The following is a 17,876-nucleotide window of genomic DNA, read 5'->3' on the forward strand; positions in this document are numbered from 1 at the left end:
GATCTCACATCAGCTGCCTGTTACAGGCCTCACCTGATAATCCGTTCCGTTGGTGCCAATGAAGCTGACTATCTGACAAGAGCGTATAACAGACAACAAAAGCAATAGCATCCATCCCACACCACCACCCAAGACGTATCTCTAGCCCAATGTCCACGTTTGTTTCACTGGCACCTTGCAACCCTCAGAAGCTTCAGTGTTGATGTAATTTTGTCCTGATATATGGGGGTGGGGGCTTGACTTTTGTACTGATACTGGCCCCACGTGTGCTTAAAAGAAGGGGCGGTAGCAGGACCAGAATTAAGTGGTGTATACTTACACCAACTTACTACTGCATCAATGTCTGTCTGTTGCGATTTTCGGGTGAACCTGCACCTGGTGGCCAGATCCCCCATTGAAAACAACCGGAAGCCTCATACAGATTTGCAAATCAGGGTCAAACATTGCAGTTAAGACTCCAAGTTGATTAAGGGAATTCTCAGCGGCTATCGGGGAATGTTGGCAGGAAGTGGGAGACCATTGGGAGGTTGCCTACTGGTTTTGTGCCTTAAAGGCCTTGAAATGTACTTGCTGCTGTAAGTTGCTCAAGCATGATACTTGACGCTTACAATACTCTGCATCTTTGTATTCGTGATGCCAAGTACACCTTCCCTTTAAGGTGCTGCCACAGGCCCTTTCACAAATGACCAACATAGTGAGCTGCCTATTAGGGAGTGCATATCATGTTGGCAGCTGATTGCGTTATAAAGTGGGTCCAGGACTGAAATCCATCGGACCCCACACCAACTCCTCCAGGCGGCCCCTGCTTGCATCATGACCACTGCCCGTCCACTTAACACAAATCTTCTATATATTTCACTATCTGGAGATTTAACCTTCATATTTTTCCTCTTGTAAGCTTTTTTTTTAATGTAGAATTGTCTTTATCCCCTTATCTGATCAGAAACACATCTCTAATCGGTTTCCTATTCTGGCACTTGTAACAATAGAGAGTTCAGAATGCTTCTGAGAGGCAAGGGGCATCCCAGATTATCCTACACTCTAAAGTCAGTATATTGCCATTGCTGGGAACAGACTGGTTTCAGACCACAGGGAAAGCTGGAGCAACCCCAGTTCTCACATGCATTGCTTAAATATCTTGCTGTTTGGAATGTGACCGGAAGTAAGACGCTGTACAGATAATATGCCAATGCGTAGGAGACAATTTAAGCAAGAAGGGAATTCAAAAGTGCATGGAGAGCAGAAGCAGGCAAGAGGAATAGATTGAAAGACTTAGTATGTATGGAGTGAAGAAGATGGAATTAAAGAAAGAAGCAAAGGGGAGGAGAGAATCAGAAACCATGGAGCAGAGTGAATGATAATGTAAGAATGACCTAGTAACATTAAATTATTATTTTTCCTAATGGATTAACTTCCAGGATTCAAACTCTGCCCTTTGCAACTGTGCTTCTTGGGCATACCTGTGTCAATATACCACTCTGTGGAAGGAGGCTCCTAGTTCTTATATGTTGGAAGCAAAAATGGGCACTGCTAATTCTTTACTTTTTATGTGTGCTGGTAAGAAACTTTTACACTGAGCTTAAGAGGACATTACCACCATGATTCCCTGCAGTCATAGCTGATGGCAATCCAGTATAAACTTGTCGGATTTTCTAGGGCTGGACAGCAGGAAGCCTCGATGATACTGGCACACCAGGATATTCAGTTTCAAACTAAGGTTAAAGACGAGCCTTGAACTTTAAAATGGGACTTCTGACTGTACATTTGCTGGTTTTGTAATGTTAGAAGCTTGTGGTTCTAAGGAGCTAATCACTTTCTATTGCCATCCTACAGATTTTGAGAAGAGGACCCATGCGATGAACAATGGCAGCAAAAAGCTTACGACTTGTAGCACTTTTGGTGATGGTTGGCATTTCTGAAGTGAATCTAGAGAAACTGCACACCTCGCCTTTCCAATTCACCCACCATGTTTACAATGCTACTATCTATGAAAATTCCTCCCCCAAGACCTACGTAGAAAGCAGTGTAAAAATGGGCATTCAGATCACAGAGGTTATCGAGAACATTAAATACAAAATTGTTTCTGGAGACAATACAAATGTGTTCAAAGCAGAGGAATACTTGGTAGGCGACTTCTGCTTTTTACGCATAAGGACCAGAAGTTCCAACATGGCTGTTTTAAACAGAGAAGTAAAGGATCATTATCTGCTGACAGTCCAGGCATCTGACAGAACATTCCAACATGAAGTATGGACCAAGGTGATGATCCAAATCCTCGATAAAAATGACTTGCGCCCCCTTTTCTCACCGCTGTCATATGCTGTCTCCATAGCAGAGGATACCCCATTGAGATCCAGTGTTGGCAGAGTCACCGCAACAGATGCAGACATCGGAAGCAATGCGGCGTTTTATTATGCTTTCAAAGACAGGACCAATATGTTTGCCATTGATCCCAGTCGCGGTGTTGTCACATTGGCAGGAAGCCTTAATTACACAAATCTAAAGAAGTATAGCCTAGAAATCTTGGCAGTGGACCGCATGGTGAAGCTATTTGGAGGCAGTGGGATTGGCAGTGTGGCAAAGCTGACTGTCAGAATAGAGCAGGCTGGTATGAGAGTGCCAGGAATTCTGTCTGTACATCTCACCCCTCCTGGAACTAACCACAATTCTACACATGCAATTATCACAGCAGAGGAAGGGGTAGATGCAGTGGACATTGTGGATGGAGACTCATCGCACCATTTCAGAGTGATACCATTCTACCAAGGCAGTAGGGAGTTCAAGCTAATATATATCAGAGAGGCAAACTGGTTAAGCAATTCCCTTGGCTATAACTTGTCTCTGCAAGCCAGAGATAAAAGCAACCCGACTAACTATTCACCTATAAAAGTCATTCACATACCAGCAAAGTGGCCAGAAGCCTTAAAGTTTGAGAAAGACCTTTATACGGTTAGATTGTGTGAGTTTGCACCGCCAAATAGTCCTGTTGTAATGGTTAAAGCTAAACCAAAACTTCCAAATCAGGCATATTATCTGGAGCATAATCATGACAGCACAAAATTTAGGATAAATCCTCGAACTGGTCTCATTACCACTGCTGCTGTAATGAATTTCTTGGACCAATCTCATTTTGAATTGAAAGTAAAGACGAGTATTGGTCAGATCTCAACCAATATTAATATTGATCTAATAGACACTAATAATAATCCTCCAGAGTTCAGAGCATCTTCATACCAAGGAAATATTGATGAAAATGCCCAAATTGGAACAAGTATCTTAACAGTCAATGCAACCGACAAAGACCAAGGTGAAAATGGCTATGTGACATACAGCATTGCCAATGTAGCTCCTGTCCCTTTCAGCATTCATCCTTTTACAGGAACCATTGTGACATCTGAGGACCTGGACTATGAACTCATGCAGCGAGTGTACCATCTACGAGTTTGGGCCTCTGACTGGGGATCACCATATGACTATGAAGTGGAAGTCCCTGTGACGATTTACTTGAAGAATCTGAATGACAACGAACCACTATTTGAGAAGAACAATTGCCATGGTAATGTTTCAAGAAATCTCACTGTTGGATACCTCATCACCACTGTCTCAGCAGTAGATGCAGATGAATTGCAAGGGATCAGATACAAGCTTTTGTCTGGTAATGAACTAGATTTCTTTGATCTCAATCCAATTTCTGGTGCACTAATATTGAAGCACCCTTTCTCTTACCGCCCTGACAATAAGATCTTGTTTTTTAATCTTAAAATCACAGCCACAGATGGAGAGAACTATGCTTCCATTATAGATGTTAACCTCACTATTACAGATAGCCTGAAAATGGTCAGCATGCATTGCAGAGACACTGGAGCACTTAAAAAGTTAGCAGAGACACTGCTGCTTTCAGTTAAACCACATTATGAACCTCATGAAGATTCATTCTCTTATATCCACATTGTCAATACTCACACTCCACAATTTGATATTAATTTCCCAAGCTCCATTGACATAAGAGAGAACATTCCAGTGAACTCAACCATCTTGAATATTCATGCTACTGATCCTGACTCTGGTTTCAATGGCAAGCTGGTCTATGTGATCTCAGATGGGAATAAAGACAGCTGCTTCATTGCAGTGATGGAGACCGGAGAGCTAAAAGTTGTGTTGCCCTTAGATCATGAAACAACAAATCTTTATACTTTAAACCTTACAATTTATGATCTTGGAAGACCTCAGAAATCCTCTTGGAGGCTGTTAACAGTACATGTGCTGGATGCAAATGATAATAAACCAATATTCTTGCAAGATAGCTATTCAGTAAGAGTACCTGAAAATGCGGAACTTGGAAGGTCTATAGCCCAGGTAAAGGCTAAAGATAATGATCGAGGAGAAAATGCAGAAATAAAATACTCACTTCTGACTGGCACAAAAACATTTTCCATTGACAAAACTTCAGGTATAGTGCTTGTCACTGGCCAATTAGATCGAGAAATTCATCCAGTATATGTTTTGAGAATTGAAGCCAGAGATCAGCCTCAACAAGAGCCCCAACTTTTCTCAATCATTGATCTAACAGTAGTCTTAGAAGATGTCAATGATAATCCACCTCAGTTTGTCCCATTCCACTACAGGGTGAGAGTTCCTGAAGATATTCCAGTAGGGACTGTCATAATGTGGCTTGAAGCCTATGATCCAGATTTAGGACCAGGAGGTGAAGTGAGTTATAGCCTGATAGCAACTAGAGAAAATACATTCAGAATCGACAAACTAGTAGGAGCTATCCGTACCAATACGCAATTAGACTTTGAAAGAAAGAATTTTTATAATCTAACAGCTCGTGCAGTTGACAGTGGAAAACCCTATTCTTTGAGTTCCACCTGTTATGTGGAAATCGAAGTGATTGATGTCAATGAAAACCTGCATCGACCACACTTCTCCTCCTTTGTGTTCAAAAGCTCTGTCAGTGAAGGGATGCCTGTGGGAACCTCAGTAATAACACTCACTGCTCAGGATGAAGACAAAGGAAAGGATGGTGAGATCCAATATTCGATCAAAGGTGGAACAGGTCATGCAGTCTTCACCATTAATGAAAAAACAGGTAAGAACATGAGTAGAACTTTGGTTGAAAGTTATATTGATCTGATTTCACAATAGTCTCTTAAAAATAATATGAATAGCATTACTGAATGTTTGAGGATTGAGCCTTTTTAAAGACTTACAAGTCATCTAAAATGTATTGTCATTTTACAAAATAAAGTCAAAATTCATTCCAAATTGGAGGATTAAAAGAAAGTCATTCCCATCAGGGATTAATGAGTTCATTTTCTTCTCCCAACTGCAGTGGAGCTTCATGTAAAGTTAGAACAAAAAAAATGTATTAAAGCAGTATTAATCCTGTTTGATCTAGAAACACCTACATAGAACCATGCCACATAAAACAGAATTCCTGAATGGCCTGAGAGAGCTGTTACTGAGTTGGAATATGTGTTTATCTTATTGAGTTGTCTTGGGAAATATCAGCATGCTGAAGTCAATAGCTTGGAAATCTTTGAAAACTGGGAGTGATGTGCAACGAGCAAATGAATCAATATTGCTTGTTTGACACTATTGTCCAAAGCCAAAATTACCTACAGAGGAAGAATTACCCTCAAATTACAGGAAGAACAGAAATTACAATAAGATCACAAAATGTTTCTATTTATTAAACACGGTTTAAGGGGATCTGTGCCTCTACCTAGGAATGTAAGAAAACTGTTTGGCTGCTAATTTCTACATATTAATACATTTGAAAATCTGTCAGTTGGATTTGTGGTTTGAAAATAGTATTGAAGATAAGGAGCTGCATCAGTTCTGTATGGAAACAACCCAGAGACTTGTAAATTACATTTTGCACAAAGGCTCGCTGCACAGCATGAACATTTTTGGAACTGAAAGTATATTGTAAATTAAAATCTGTTGTGGCACCAGAAAGGAACATGATAAATGGACTGAACATTTGGACGTTCGTTCTGGTAGGTAAATCTTAAGACCACAGTTTTAGGGGTTTTTCCCAGCAAGCCTCACCTTGTTTGCTGAAGATGATGAAGCCTGCTTATAACAGTAGCCCTCTTGTACATAGGAAAATAGAAATAGAATATGCTATTCAGCCTCTCAATCCTGTTCCGCCATGGCTGATCCAACTGCTTTGACTCTATATCCCTTAATGTCCTTAGCTAACAAAATTCTATTGATCTCAGATTGAAAATTATTAATTGAGCTTGTATCTATTGCTTTTTGTGGAAGAGAGTTCTATATTGCTACCACACTTTGCATGAAGAACTTATTCTTAACATTGCTTCTGAGAGCCCTTACTCTGTTTTTAAGGTTTTGTACCGAGTCTTAGACTCTCCCACCAGTGGAAAAGTAACTTTCTATCAACCCTAAATATTAAAAACCTCCATCAAATTACTCCTTAACTTTCGCTATTACAGAGGCCAGAAACCTAATTTATCTAATCTCTCCTCATAATCTGATCCTTGGGGCCCTGGTAATGTTCTGGTACACATCTTCCAAAGCCAATATGTCTTTTCTTAGGTGGGATTCCCAGAACTGGACACAGTACTCTAGATAACTGGCAGCAGAGGATGTGGACGTGGTTCTTAATGAATACTTTGCATCTGCTTTCGCAGAAGAGAATATGATATAGGCATTGCAATCAGGGAAGAGGAATGTGAAATATTCGATGAAATCAACATAGTGAGAGAGGAAGTATTAAGGGATTTAACATCTTTCAAAGTGGATAAATCCCCAGGCTCAAGCGAAATGTATCCTAGGCTGTTAAGGGAAGCAAGAGAAGAAATAACAGAGGCTCTGAAGGTCATTTTCCAACACTCTTTAGGTATGGTGCCAGAGGACTGGAAGACAGCTAACGTACCATTGTTTAAAAGGGGAGAAAGGGATAGACTGAGCAATTACAGGCCAGTCAGCCTAAACTCAGTGGTGGGAAAATTATTGGAAAAAATTCTGAGGGACAGGATAAGTCTTTACTTAAAAAGACACAGATTAATCAAAGACAGTCAGCACGGATTTGTTAAGGGAAAGTCATGTCTGACTAACATGATTGAATTTTTTTGAGGAGGTAACAAGAAGGGTTGATGAGGGTACTGCATTTGATGTAGTCTATGTGGATTTTAGAAAGGCTTTTGATAAATTCTCACATGGCAGACTAATTGCAAAAGCAAAAACCCATGGGATCCAAGGCAAATTGGCAAGTTGAATCCAAAATTGGCTCAGAGGCAAAGGGCAATGATCAATGGGTGTTTATGTGACTGGAAGCTGTTTCTAGTGGGTATCCACAGGGCTCAGTACTAGGTCCCTTGCTTTTTCTGGTATATATCAATGAGTTAGACTTGAATATAGGTGGTATGTTAAGAAGTTTGCAAACAATGCAACAATTGGCTGTGTACTTGATAATGAAGAAGTAAGGTGTAGACTGCAGGAAGATATCAATGGACTAGCCAGGTGGGTGGAACAGTGGCAAATGGAGTTCAATCCAGAGAAGTGTGAGGTAATGTATTTGGAAAGGCTAACAAGGCAAAGGAATACACAATAAATGGTAGCACACTCAGAAGTAGAGGAACAGAGAGACCTTGGAGTGCATGTCTACAGATCCCTGAAGGAGGCAGAACAGGTAGATAAGGTGACATACAGGATACCTGCCTTTATTAGCTGAAGCATAGAATATAAGAGCTGGGAGGTTATCCTGGAACTGTGTATAAAACACTAGTTATGCCACAGCTGGAGTACTCTGTGCAGTTCTGGTCACCGCACTATAAGAAAGATTGCACTAGAGAGGGCTGTGTTCTCGCACCCACACTTTTTGGGATTTTCTTCTCCCTGCTGCTTTCACATGCGTTCAAGTCCTCTGAAGAAGGAAGTTTCCTCCACACAAGATCAGGGAGCAGGTTGTTCAACCTTGCCCGTCTAAGAGCGAAGTCCAAAGTACGGAAAGTCCTCATCAGGGAACTCCTCTTTGCTGACGATGCTGCTTTCACATCTCACACTGAAGAGTGCCTGCAGAGTCTCATCGACAGGTTTGCGGCTGCCTGCAATGAATTTGGCCTAACCATCAACCTCAAGAAAACGAACATCATGGGACAGGACGTCAGAAATGCTCCATCCATCAATATTGGCGACCACGCTCTGGAAGTGGTTCAAGAGTTCACCTACCTAGGCTCAACTATGACCAGTAACATGTCTCTAGATGCAGAAATCAACATGCACATGGAAAAGGCTTCCACTGCTATGTCCAGACTGGCCAAGAGAGTGTGGGAAAATGGCGCACTGACACGGAACACAAAAGTCCGAGTGTATCAGGCCTGTGTCCCCAGTACCTTGCTCTACGGCAGCGAGGCCTGGACAACGTATGTCAGCCAAGAGCGACGTCTCAATTCATTCCATCTTCGCTGCCTCCGGAGAATGCTTGGCATCAGGTGGCAGGACCGTATCTCCAACACAGAAGTCCTCGAGGCAGCCAACATCCCCAGCTTATACACACTACTGAGTTGGCGGCGCTTGAGATGGCTTGGCCATGTGAGCCGCATGCAAGATGACAGGATCCTCGAAGACACATTGTACAGCGAGCTCGCCACTGGTATCAGACCCACCGGCCGTCCATGTCTCCGCTTTAAAGAAGTCTGCAAACGCGACATGAAATCCTGTGACATTGATCACAAGTCGTGGGAGTCAGTTGCCAGCGTTCGCCAGAGCTGGCGGGCAGCCATAAAGACGGGGCTAAAGTGTGGCGAGTCGAAGAGACTTAGTAGTTGGCAGGAAAACAGACAGAGGCGCAAGGGGAGAGCCAACTGTGCAACAGCCCCGACAAACAAATTTCTCTGCAGCACATGTGGAAGAGCCTGTCACTCTAGAATTGGCCTTTATAGCCACTCCAGGCGTTGCTTCACAAACCACTGACCACCTCCAGGCGCTTATCCATTGTCTCTCGAGATAAGGAGGCCAAAGAAGAAGACTAGAGAGGGTACAGAGATTTATAAGGCTGTTGCTTGGACTGGAGAATTTTAGTTCTGAGGAAAGGTTGGATATTCTAGGTTTGTTTTCTTTGGAGCAGAGGAGGCTGAGAGGAGACCAAATTGAAGTGTATAAACTTGTGAGGGGTTTAGATAGATTGGATAGGAAGCTCTAGTCCCCTTGGTTGAGGGGTCTATTACCAGGGGGCATAGATTTAGTGGAAGAAGTAGGGGCTTTAGAAGGGATTTGAGGGGAAATGTTTTCATTCAGTGGGTGGTGGGGTCCTAGAGCTCACTGCCTGAAAGGGTGCGAGAGGCAGTAACCCTTATAAAATTGAAAAAGTACTTGGATAGGCACTTGTAGTGCTGTAACCTACAAGGCTACAAACCAAAAGCTGGAAAGTGGGATTAAGCTGTATGGCCACTTGTCAGCTGGTGAGGACATGTTGGGCTGAAAGGCTTCCTTCCGTGTTGTAAATTTCTATGATTCTATGATATGTGGTCTAACCAGGGATTTTTGTTTTTCAGTACCAAAGCTACCTCCCCTTTATATTCCAGCCCTCTAGTTATAAAGGCTAACATAACCTTTTTGATTATGTTTTGTACTTGACAACTACAGTTTAGTGATATGTGTGCATTAACCCCTAAATCTCTTGGACCTCCGCTGTTCCATGCTTTTCACCACTTAAAAAAAGTACTGGGATCTATTCCTCTTTCAGTCCAAAATTGATGACCTCAATCTTACCTGCATTGAAATCCATCTGCTATAGTTTTGCCCACTCAATCGATCAATGTCTCTTTGCAATTTTATGCTTCCGTTTACTCCACTATGCCACCAATCTTTGTCATCAGCAAATTTGGATATATAGCTCTCTATTGTGTTATCTAAGTTATTAATAAATGTAGTGAATAGCTGCAGCTCCAGCACACATCTAGGGGGACACCATTAGTCATTACCTTGCAATTTGAGTGCATACCCATTATCCCTATTCTGTCTTCTACTGCCACCTAATCTCCTAACCCAGGCCTATAATTTGCCTCAATTCAGTAAAATGCTTTGAAAAGATGACACAAATCTAATTCTGACACAATTCTGATAGTATCATTACTGAAACCCTTTCTATGACGTGTGTGGACATACCTACATCTCCTTCTCCACCTCCACTGTGAGAACTGAAACCAGTTAATTGTGGGAATTTACAGAGTAGATTGCACACTTATTACACTCGGTAACTGGGGGAAACCATTGTCAGTGCTCTTGCATATTTGCTACTATATCCATTGCCTGATTCTATATATAACTAGTTGAGTGAATTTCATGGGAATGCTGATGGTTTGTTCTTTGCCTTATGGCAAGGTACTAGGTGCTGACAATATAGTCCCTGGAGCATTATTTAAGAGGGTAGTTTTAATATAACCTACCCGCTGGAAAACTGAGGGGATCAGTGAACCAATATTGTACCTGAATCCCATGAACTTCCTGCCCAATGAATTAGGTTAAAATTACCCCATAATTGTCATTTACATTACGTAAAATCTCAGTTGCTTGCTTGTTCTTCAGGATAAAGGAAACTTGTATAGATAGTAAGTCACATGATAAAGAAAAATCAGTCATTAAAGATAATTTATTTTGATTGCAGGAATAATACAGACTGCAGAGATCCTTGATCGTGAAAGATGCCCCCATTACTGGCTGACAGTTCTTGCAACGGATTTAGGTGCCACCCCTTGGGTCACTTCAACCGAAGTCTTCATCAAAATTAAAGATATTAATGATAATCCTCCTCAGACCTCGGCGCCTGTTTACTATGCCTCAATCATTGAAAACTCCCCGAAAGATAAGTCTGTTCTTCGCATTGATGCTGAGGATCCAGATTCCAGTTCACAGGACCAGCTGACCTACAGGATCACTAGTGAAAACCCAAGAGGATTCTTTGCTATTGATCCAAAGACTGGTACGTTAATATGTAACTATTACTTCTTAAATGTTCAGTATTTCCTCATGTTTTGTTTGCTTATGCAGCTACTGTCGCCTCTCTATAGTGTTATTCGAAATATATGTCTTCTTCATGAGTTTCTCATTACATTTACCCACAGGGGGTGGGGGTTTCAAATTTGTTAAAGTTTCCATGAACAACAGAATTATAGACAATATATAATTATACTGAATGATTGATTATTAATAGGCTTTTCTGACACAGTGTATTATGATTCATTAATTTGTACATAGATGAACTCTGATTAAGCCTCTATCTGTCCAAGTCAGGATGGTGCATAAATCTCTTTACAGGGGAATTCTGAATACGGCAGCACAGTGGCGCAGTGGTTAGCACCGTAGCCTCACAGCGCCAGGGACCTGGGTTCGATTCTGGGTACTGCAAGTGTGGAGTTTGCAAGTTCTCCCTATGACTGTGTGGGTTTTCGCCGGGTGCTCCGGTTTCCTCCCACAGCCAAAGACTTGTGGGTGATAGGTAAATTGGCTGTTGTAAAAAATTGCCCCTGGTGCAGGTAGATGGTAGGGAATATGGGATTACTGTAGGGTTAGTATAAATGTGTGGTTGTTGGTCGGCACAGACTCGGTGGGCTGAAGGGCCTGTTTCAGTGCTGTATCTCTAAATTTAAAAATATATATAGGTTGCTGCCTATCTACAATAGTTCTGGTCATTCCAATACTGACTATGTCTGTCAGCAGCACAGAGTGTTTTTTGTTTGTACGTGGATAGTGCTGATTTTGTGGAGTTTGTTGCCTGATTCCTGGTCATTTTTTGGATTAAATTGTAGTCATCTTGTCCAAGATGTCATTAATAGAAAGCTGCAGAATATTGTTCCTTATGCAAAAGCAAGACAATTGGTTCAAAATACAGGTTAACAGCATCTAGGAGGTATAAATTTATGTTTGTTAAAAGAAGGAAATTTTGAATAATTTTGAACTTGTCATTACATGATTATTGACCATGACAGCACTACTTGAAATAATTGACAGCTAGAATTGCAAATTTAAAAACACCTTTTAATTAGACTTTGGACAATTGATGATCAGATTTAGCTGAGACTGAAAAAGTTTTAATCCTTGAAGATTAGTAGTGCAAGTGCATGGATGTTTGATGTCGTTCCCTGCTTGTTTAGGTAAATGCTTTTGTTAGTTATGTAGTTGCTCTGCTTACTGCAAAGACACGCAGGGCTGGATTTTATGCAGGAGACGTGGGTCCCGGCGCTGGGCCAAAAAGGTTGGAGAGGAACCCACCACTGCACTTTTTCAGGCCCCCGGAGCGATCCTTAGTTTTTGGCCATCAAAGTTGAAGGAGGCGGGATCCCCGTCCCTTTAAACACTTGATAGGGATGAGGATTCCGCCCCCAAGAGCTGCTGGCCAATCACAGGGCCAGCAGCTCAACAGAATTGACAGCGCCACCAGGAACGGTGGCCACTGCCGGTACTGCAAAGGCCTCGGACCCAGGCCCTTCGTTGGCACCCTGGACCCGAGGTAGGTGAGACGGGGTCACCGGGGCCAGTCTGGAAGGCCCCGGTGAGCGGCATGGGTATTCGGTCCAGGGGGAGGGGAGTCCTGTCGGGGACAGTGGTTCCCGGGTGGGGGGGGGGGGGGGGGGGGTTGTCCTCCGTGGGCCATGACTGGCCTATGAAGGAGGGACACCCCCAAGCCCGCAGGGAGGGCACCTTGTTTTCCAAGGTGTCCTTCCTGCGTGGCAGAGACCCGCCCCCACTGCTGGTAAGATCCCAGCGGCAGCGGGTAGAGGCCCTTAATTGGCCGTCAATAGGCCACTTAAGGGCCTCAATTGGCCTCTGGGCTGGAAGGCCGACGTTGGCCTATCCCACCCCTGGGGAGTTCGGCCCCGGCAATCCTGGCGTCAAGTTCCATTGCGGCCACTGCTGCTTCGTAGCTTCTGTAAGTTCTGGTTGTAACAGTCAGCTGCCACTGATACCTGAAAAATACATCAACTCACAGCATCCTTTGTCATTCATAGTAGGCGCATATAATCTGTTCTTTGACATAATGGTGTTCTTTGATTATGTATGTCAGGACACTTATAATGCAGTTTTGGATTATTCAGAAAAAATAATTAAGCAAAATGAAGTCTCAGCTATGGATAGCCTACTTTTACAATCCTAAATTCCACTGTCAGTATCTATAATGGAACGTGCCTATGTAAACGCGCCACATTGTAATTGCACACTCATCAGTGAAAGTGCAGGAACATACTTTCATCGGCTTAAGAATTTATAATAGAAATCTGAAAATAAGAATCAAATGGATGACTTTAAAATGGGGAGTGAATTATGTATGTATTAGATTTGGCCCTCTAATCCTGCTTCACCTGAAATTATACATGGACTTGATTCCCCATGTGTGAAACCATTGGAGAATTCTTGCATCGCACATCAAAAATATAGAAAGCAAGCCAGTCATTTGCTGCTATTCTTCTGTCTTTGTGTATCCTAGTCTCTTCCTGAGGATGTGAATCAAATGATTTACAAGCAGTTCTACAAAATCATCTTTCAACAAGTGACCTTCATGTGTTTATTTAGAGCAGTTGGCTTAAGCAGATAGGTTAAATAAAACTCCATCTTAGCAGCTAAACATTGGAGATGGGGTAAATGTTGACCTTGTGCAATATTATAAAACAAGTGCGAACTAATTGGCAGCCTGTTTTACATCTCTTCCATTTTTTATTTCTATTGAGTATGTACGTGGGCAGAGCAATGGCAAACAAAAATTAATGCAGTCAAATGTGAAGTGTTACACAGGAAGGAAAGAAAATAGATGAATGGTGTTGAAATAGCTATGGATAAGCTGAAAGACAGCCAGAAGACTTAGGAGCAAAGCTAAACATGCCTAACTGCTGCAGAACAGCAATCAGGAAAGCCAATAAAACGTTGCATAACACAGCCAAAGCAATGGAATGTAAGTTTTGGGGAGTGATGATCAAACATATTCATGCTCCGAGCAAATCAGACCATAAATGCCGCCTCCAGACTACTAGCCAAGAAGCAAGAGAAATCATCAAATGCTGGAGGCACTGTGGAGAAGATCCACCAGACCAGTTCCTACTGTCAAGGGTCTGAATTTTGAGGAAAGACATCTGAAAGGTGATCTTATTGAGGTACAATCCTCACCACTTTTCGAGTACCTCAACAGTGCGGGAACGTTCATGGGGCATTCCGTTCTGGTCACTGGTCACCAGATTTCTACAGCAATTGAGAAAAGATGCAAGCATAGATTCGTTCACCCAGAGTGGCTTCTCCTGTTACCTGTTGGCCAAATTCACTGGATATTGTGCAAGGGTCAGACCTCTAATCTATCCCACGCTGGAAACACCAGGAGCAAGTCAAGAGGACGAGGATGACTCCATTACAGTTCACTGTTCTCAGAGCCGCCCACTGTTTCAGAGAAAGGGCTGGTTACAGTCTGCAGAGGCGGCAAGTTTAGTTTATTGTGTGGCTTGCCTTGCAGTGTATCGGGAATCTCTGCTGAGCCTGTGCTGCAGGGGTTTCTCAGATCGCTATCAGTTCCCCTGGGCCCAGTAACTGTCAGTTAGCAGGTCCCCTCTGATTCCCAGAATCATCCCTTCATACAGACTCTGCCAGAACTTTGGGTGAGGGACTGAAAGGTATCAGCTGCTCTCAATTTTATTTAACCTGCAGTCAGTTTCTGCCCCAAAATAAACAGACCTCTTATGATGCTATAACCGTCAACTTTGACATCAGTGCAAATAGATAATGGTTATGTCTGCCCATTTTTAATGTGGGTGTTTAGAGTGGTGTAGACTATATGTATGATTGTTAAAGGTATAAAAAAGTTAACCCTGAATGTTATTTTAAATTAAACTGCAGGAGTGAAATAAAAGGACATAGGTTCAAACTGGAGAAGGGTACTTTCAGAATAGATATCAGGAAATGTTTCTTCACAAAATGAGTGATTAACATGTGAAATAAAATTCCAGGTGGAGTAATGGAGGCAAACATCCTGGAATTATTTAAGGAATAATTGGATGCTGTAAAGTGGGGGCGGGGGGGGAGCGGGGGGGGGGGGGGGAGTGTGGCGGGGTGTGGGTGTGAATATTAGGATCTCTCTGAGTGGGTTAATCAAGATGGGCTGAATGACCTTCCACATCCATAATTATATTTTGATCTTGTTATGATGCAAGACTATAATGGTGAAAAGAATGAATGATATAATGAACAACTTATGTGTGCTTGTGGGTGTAAAGGGACATTAACACAAAACTGACAAGTCTTAAAAGAGAACTAGAGATAGAAGAATGGCTTTCCCTTGAGGCAAATTATTGGCTTCCAATTGTCGTCCTGGTTCCAGAGAAAGAGAATCGAACCTGGATCTTCTGATCTGTGTGACCTACATGATAGGGAAGCTGGCAGGGGGCTGCACGCAGCTCTCAGATCAGAAAAGCCATTCTTCAGCAAGACCTATTTTGGGAACACTTTTGTGGATTTTTCGAAAGTAGTCTTCCTGTAAATATTATGGTCATGGCAGCATTGCTTCTGTGCACCTTGAACATCAAACCATTTTAAACTGGACCTCAGCAGGAGTTGTCCTAATCCTCGTCCTATGATTCTTTGACCTAGTAGAACAGCAAGGAGGCTGTCCTCATTCACCTTTTATCATAAACTTACAGTAAATATCAGAGTTTATATGTCTGTGGGGAAATGGGGTGGGGTGTGGGTAAGAAGCATCTAGTCACGATGGTGCTGCCATCATGAGTGTGGGGCAGGCTTGATGGAACAACTATTTTTTGTTTGCCTGTCATTTTTATATGCAGGTATCTCTCTGCCCAGAGCAACATTACCTTGCACAACCAGCTAAATCAAGTCAAACAACCTCTTAATACTTCTTTCATTCAAGCCAGCAGTTTACTCGCACTGTTCACCTACATGGCACCAGTTGCTGTATTTCAAACATAGTTAATTATGTGAAACGCTTTGAATCTTTTTGGCATCCCAAAGTGCTATATAGATGGTGAAATCATAGTATAGGATCTTTAGATATTGGAATGTTTTACTGTTTTTTGAGATTGGTTATAATTATTGTTTTGTTTAATATAGTCTAATTTGGAATTTGAGATTGGAACAATTTGCATCAATTAATAAAGCTAATTGTGACATTAACCTGTTCATATAAAACAATTCTTGCCAATTTTCATGTCAACTTAATGACTCTAGATATCAGATTTATGAATAACAATAATTTACAAAATTACTGAACATCTCTGTGCAGGAGTCAACAAAACTATCAACAAGGCAATTGCCTGCCGCAAGAAAATTGGTTAATTAGTGAAACCATGAAAACAGAAGCAGACTTTCTTTCTCCCGACAGAACATTTTAAGGTTTAATTTATTTAATAGGTGGAGTATTTTCTAAGAACTCAGTAAATGAATCATATTACTCGCTGATCATATCACAAATGTTGAGAGATTTATCAACTTGCGAAACTCACAGAATTCCACTGAATTGCTCAAATCTGAATATATCAGGTTCCACATCTTCCCTTTCCAAGGCCGGAATTTTACGGCCCCCCACAGAAGTGGGCTGGCGGCAGGGGGGCGGGGACCGTAGAATTACGTGGGAGGTGGGGGATCCCGTCCCCGACGTCTTCCCACCTCCACTGCAATTTTACCAGGGGTGGAGGCGGTGAGAAATGGCCCGCCCACCCCAGGCCAATCAAGGTTCTTAAGTGGCCGATTAAGTGAAACTTAAGGGCCTCCACCCACCATCGCTGGTATTTTACCAGCAGCCAGCAGGTGCCTCAGGCCCCCATAAGGCCACCAGGTGTAGGTTGGAGCGGGGCCCTCCTGATCGGGCACCCTGTGCCCCCGGAGGATACCCCTGAAGCCCCAACCACCCCCACTGAAATAAAATCCTCCCCCCTCCCAACTGATCCCACTTGCCTCGCTGGGACCCGGCTGATTGTCCGCGACGAGGCCCCACAAATGTACCTTTCTTCTGTGGCTGGTGTCCCTCTTGCTGCCGATGCTGGGTGGCCACCGCTCCCGGTGGAGATGCTGGGACTGAGAGCTGCTGGCCCAGTGATTGGCCGGCTGCTCTTGGAGGCAGGACATCCTGCCTTAGAGAGGTGGAAGGTCTGCCCAAGTCCAATTAAGGGCCTGGGTCATGTAAAATTGTAGCGTGGCTCCCTGGCCTGGCAGAGGTGGGCTCGCCCCGACCTTTTGGCCAGCCTACCGCCCACCGTAAAATTCCGGCCTATTTTTCTCTACCTTCTCTATCCAGTTATTCCCCTTCCCTTTGTCATCCCCAAATCATTGCTTCCTCCCCTTCCTTCAGTTATATCTCATTTTCCATTAGATGGTTCATGATTTCCTGAGGTCTCTGGTTTATTGGTCTTGTATTTGGTCGGACAGTCCTCATTAATGACCACACTCAGAGATTTTCCCGTTATTGTCAGAATTTCCATTTTTATATTAAATGCTTGACTAAGAAATTTGGTTTCTCCAAGTGGTGCTTGGATGCACCTATGATACTTCATAGCACATCTCTAGTAAATTGTCAGACTTTCTTTGGCTTAAATCTGCACTGTAGCAATGTGACGGAAATAGATTTATGTGATGACATTGCAGCTTCAATCAAGCTTTTTCTAAGTTCAGAAATTATAGAGTTATTTACAGCATAGAAGGAGGGCATTCAGCCCATCGAGTCCATGCTGGCTCTCCATGGAGCAATCCAGTCAGTCCCACTCCCCTGCTTGATCCCTGCAGCCCTGCAAGTTTATTTCCTTCAAGCGCCCATCCAATTTCATTTTGAAATCATGTTAGTTGAAACAAGGACATTTGTCATTTTTGAGATATTTTATTAAGCTAAATCCATCTAGGACATTACTCAGATTAGGACA

General features: G+C 42.7%; 1 protein-coding gene across 1 annotated transcript in view; it reads left to right on the forward strand.

The window, feature by feature from the left end:
• The first annotated feature begins 1,863 nt into the window (after positions 1–1,863).
• Positions 1,864–17,876, forward strand: part of fat2 (FAT atypical cadherin 2) — a 102,297-nt gene continuing 86,284 nt past the window's right edge. The window contains exons 1-2 of the mRNA XM_068043037.1: positions 1,864–5,092; positions 10,640–10,954. Coding sequence (XP_067899138.1) covers positions 1,864–5,092; positions 10,640–10,954 — 3,544 coding nt within the window. The remainder of the gene's footprint in view (positions 5,093–10,639; positions 10,955–17,876) is intronic.

This window comes from Heterodontus francisci, chromosome 12 (assembly GCF_036365525.1).
Source record: "Heterodontus francisci isolate sHetFra1 chromosome 12, sHetFra1.hap1, whole genome shotgun sequence".
NCBI lineage: Eukaryota > Metazoa > Chordata > Chondrichthyes > Heterodontiformes > Heterodontidae > Heterodontus > Heterodontus francisci.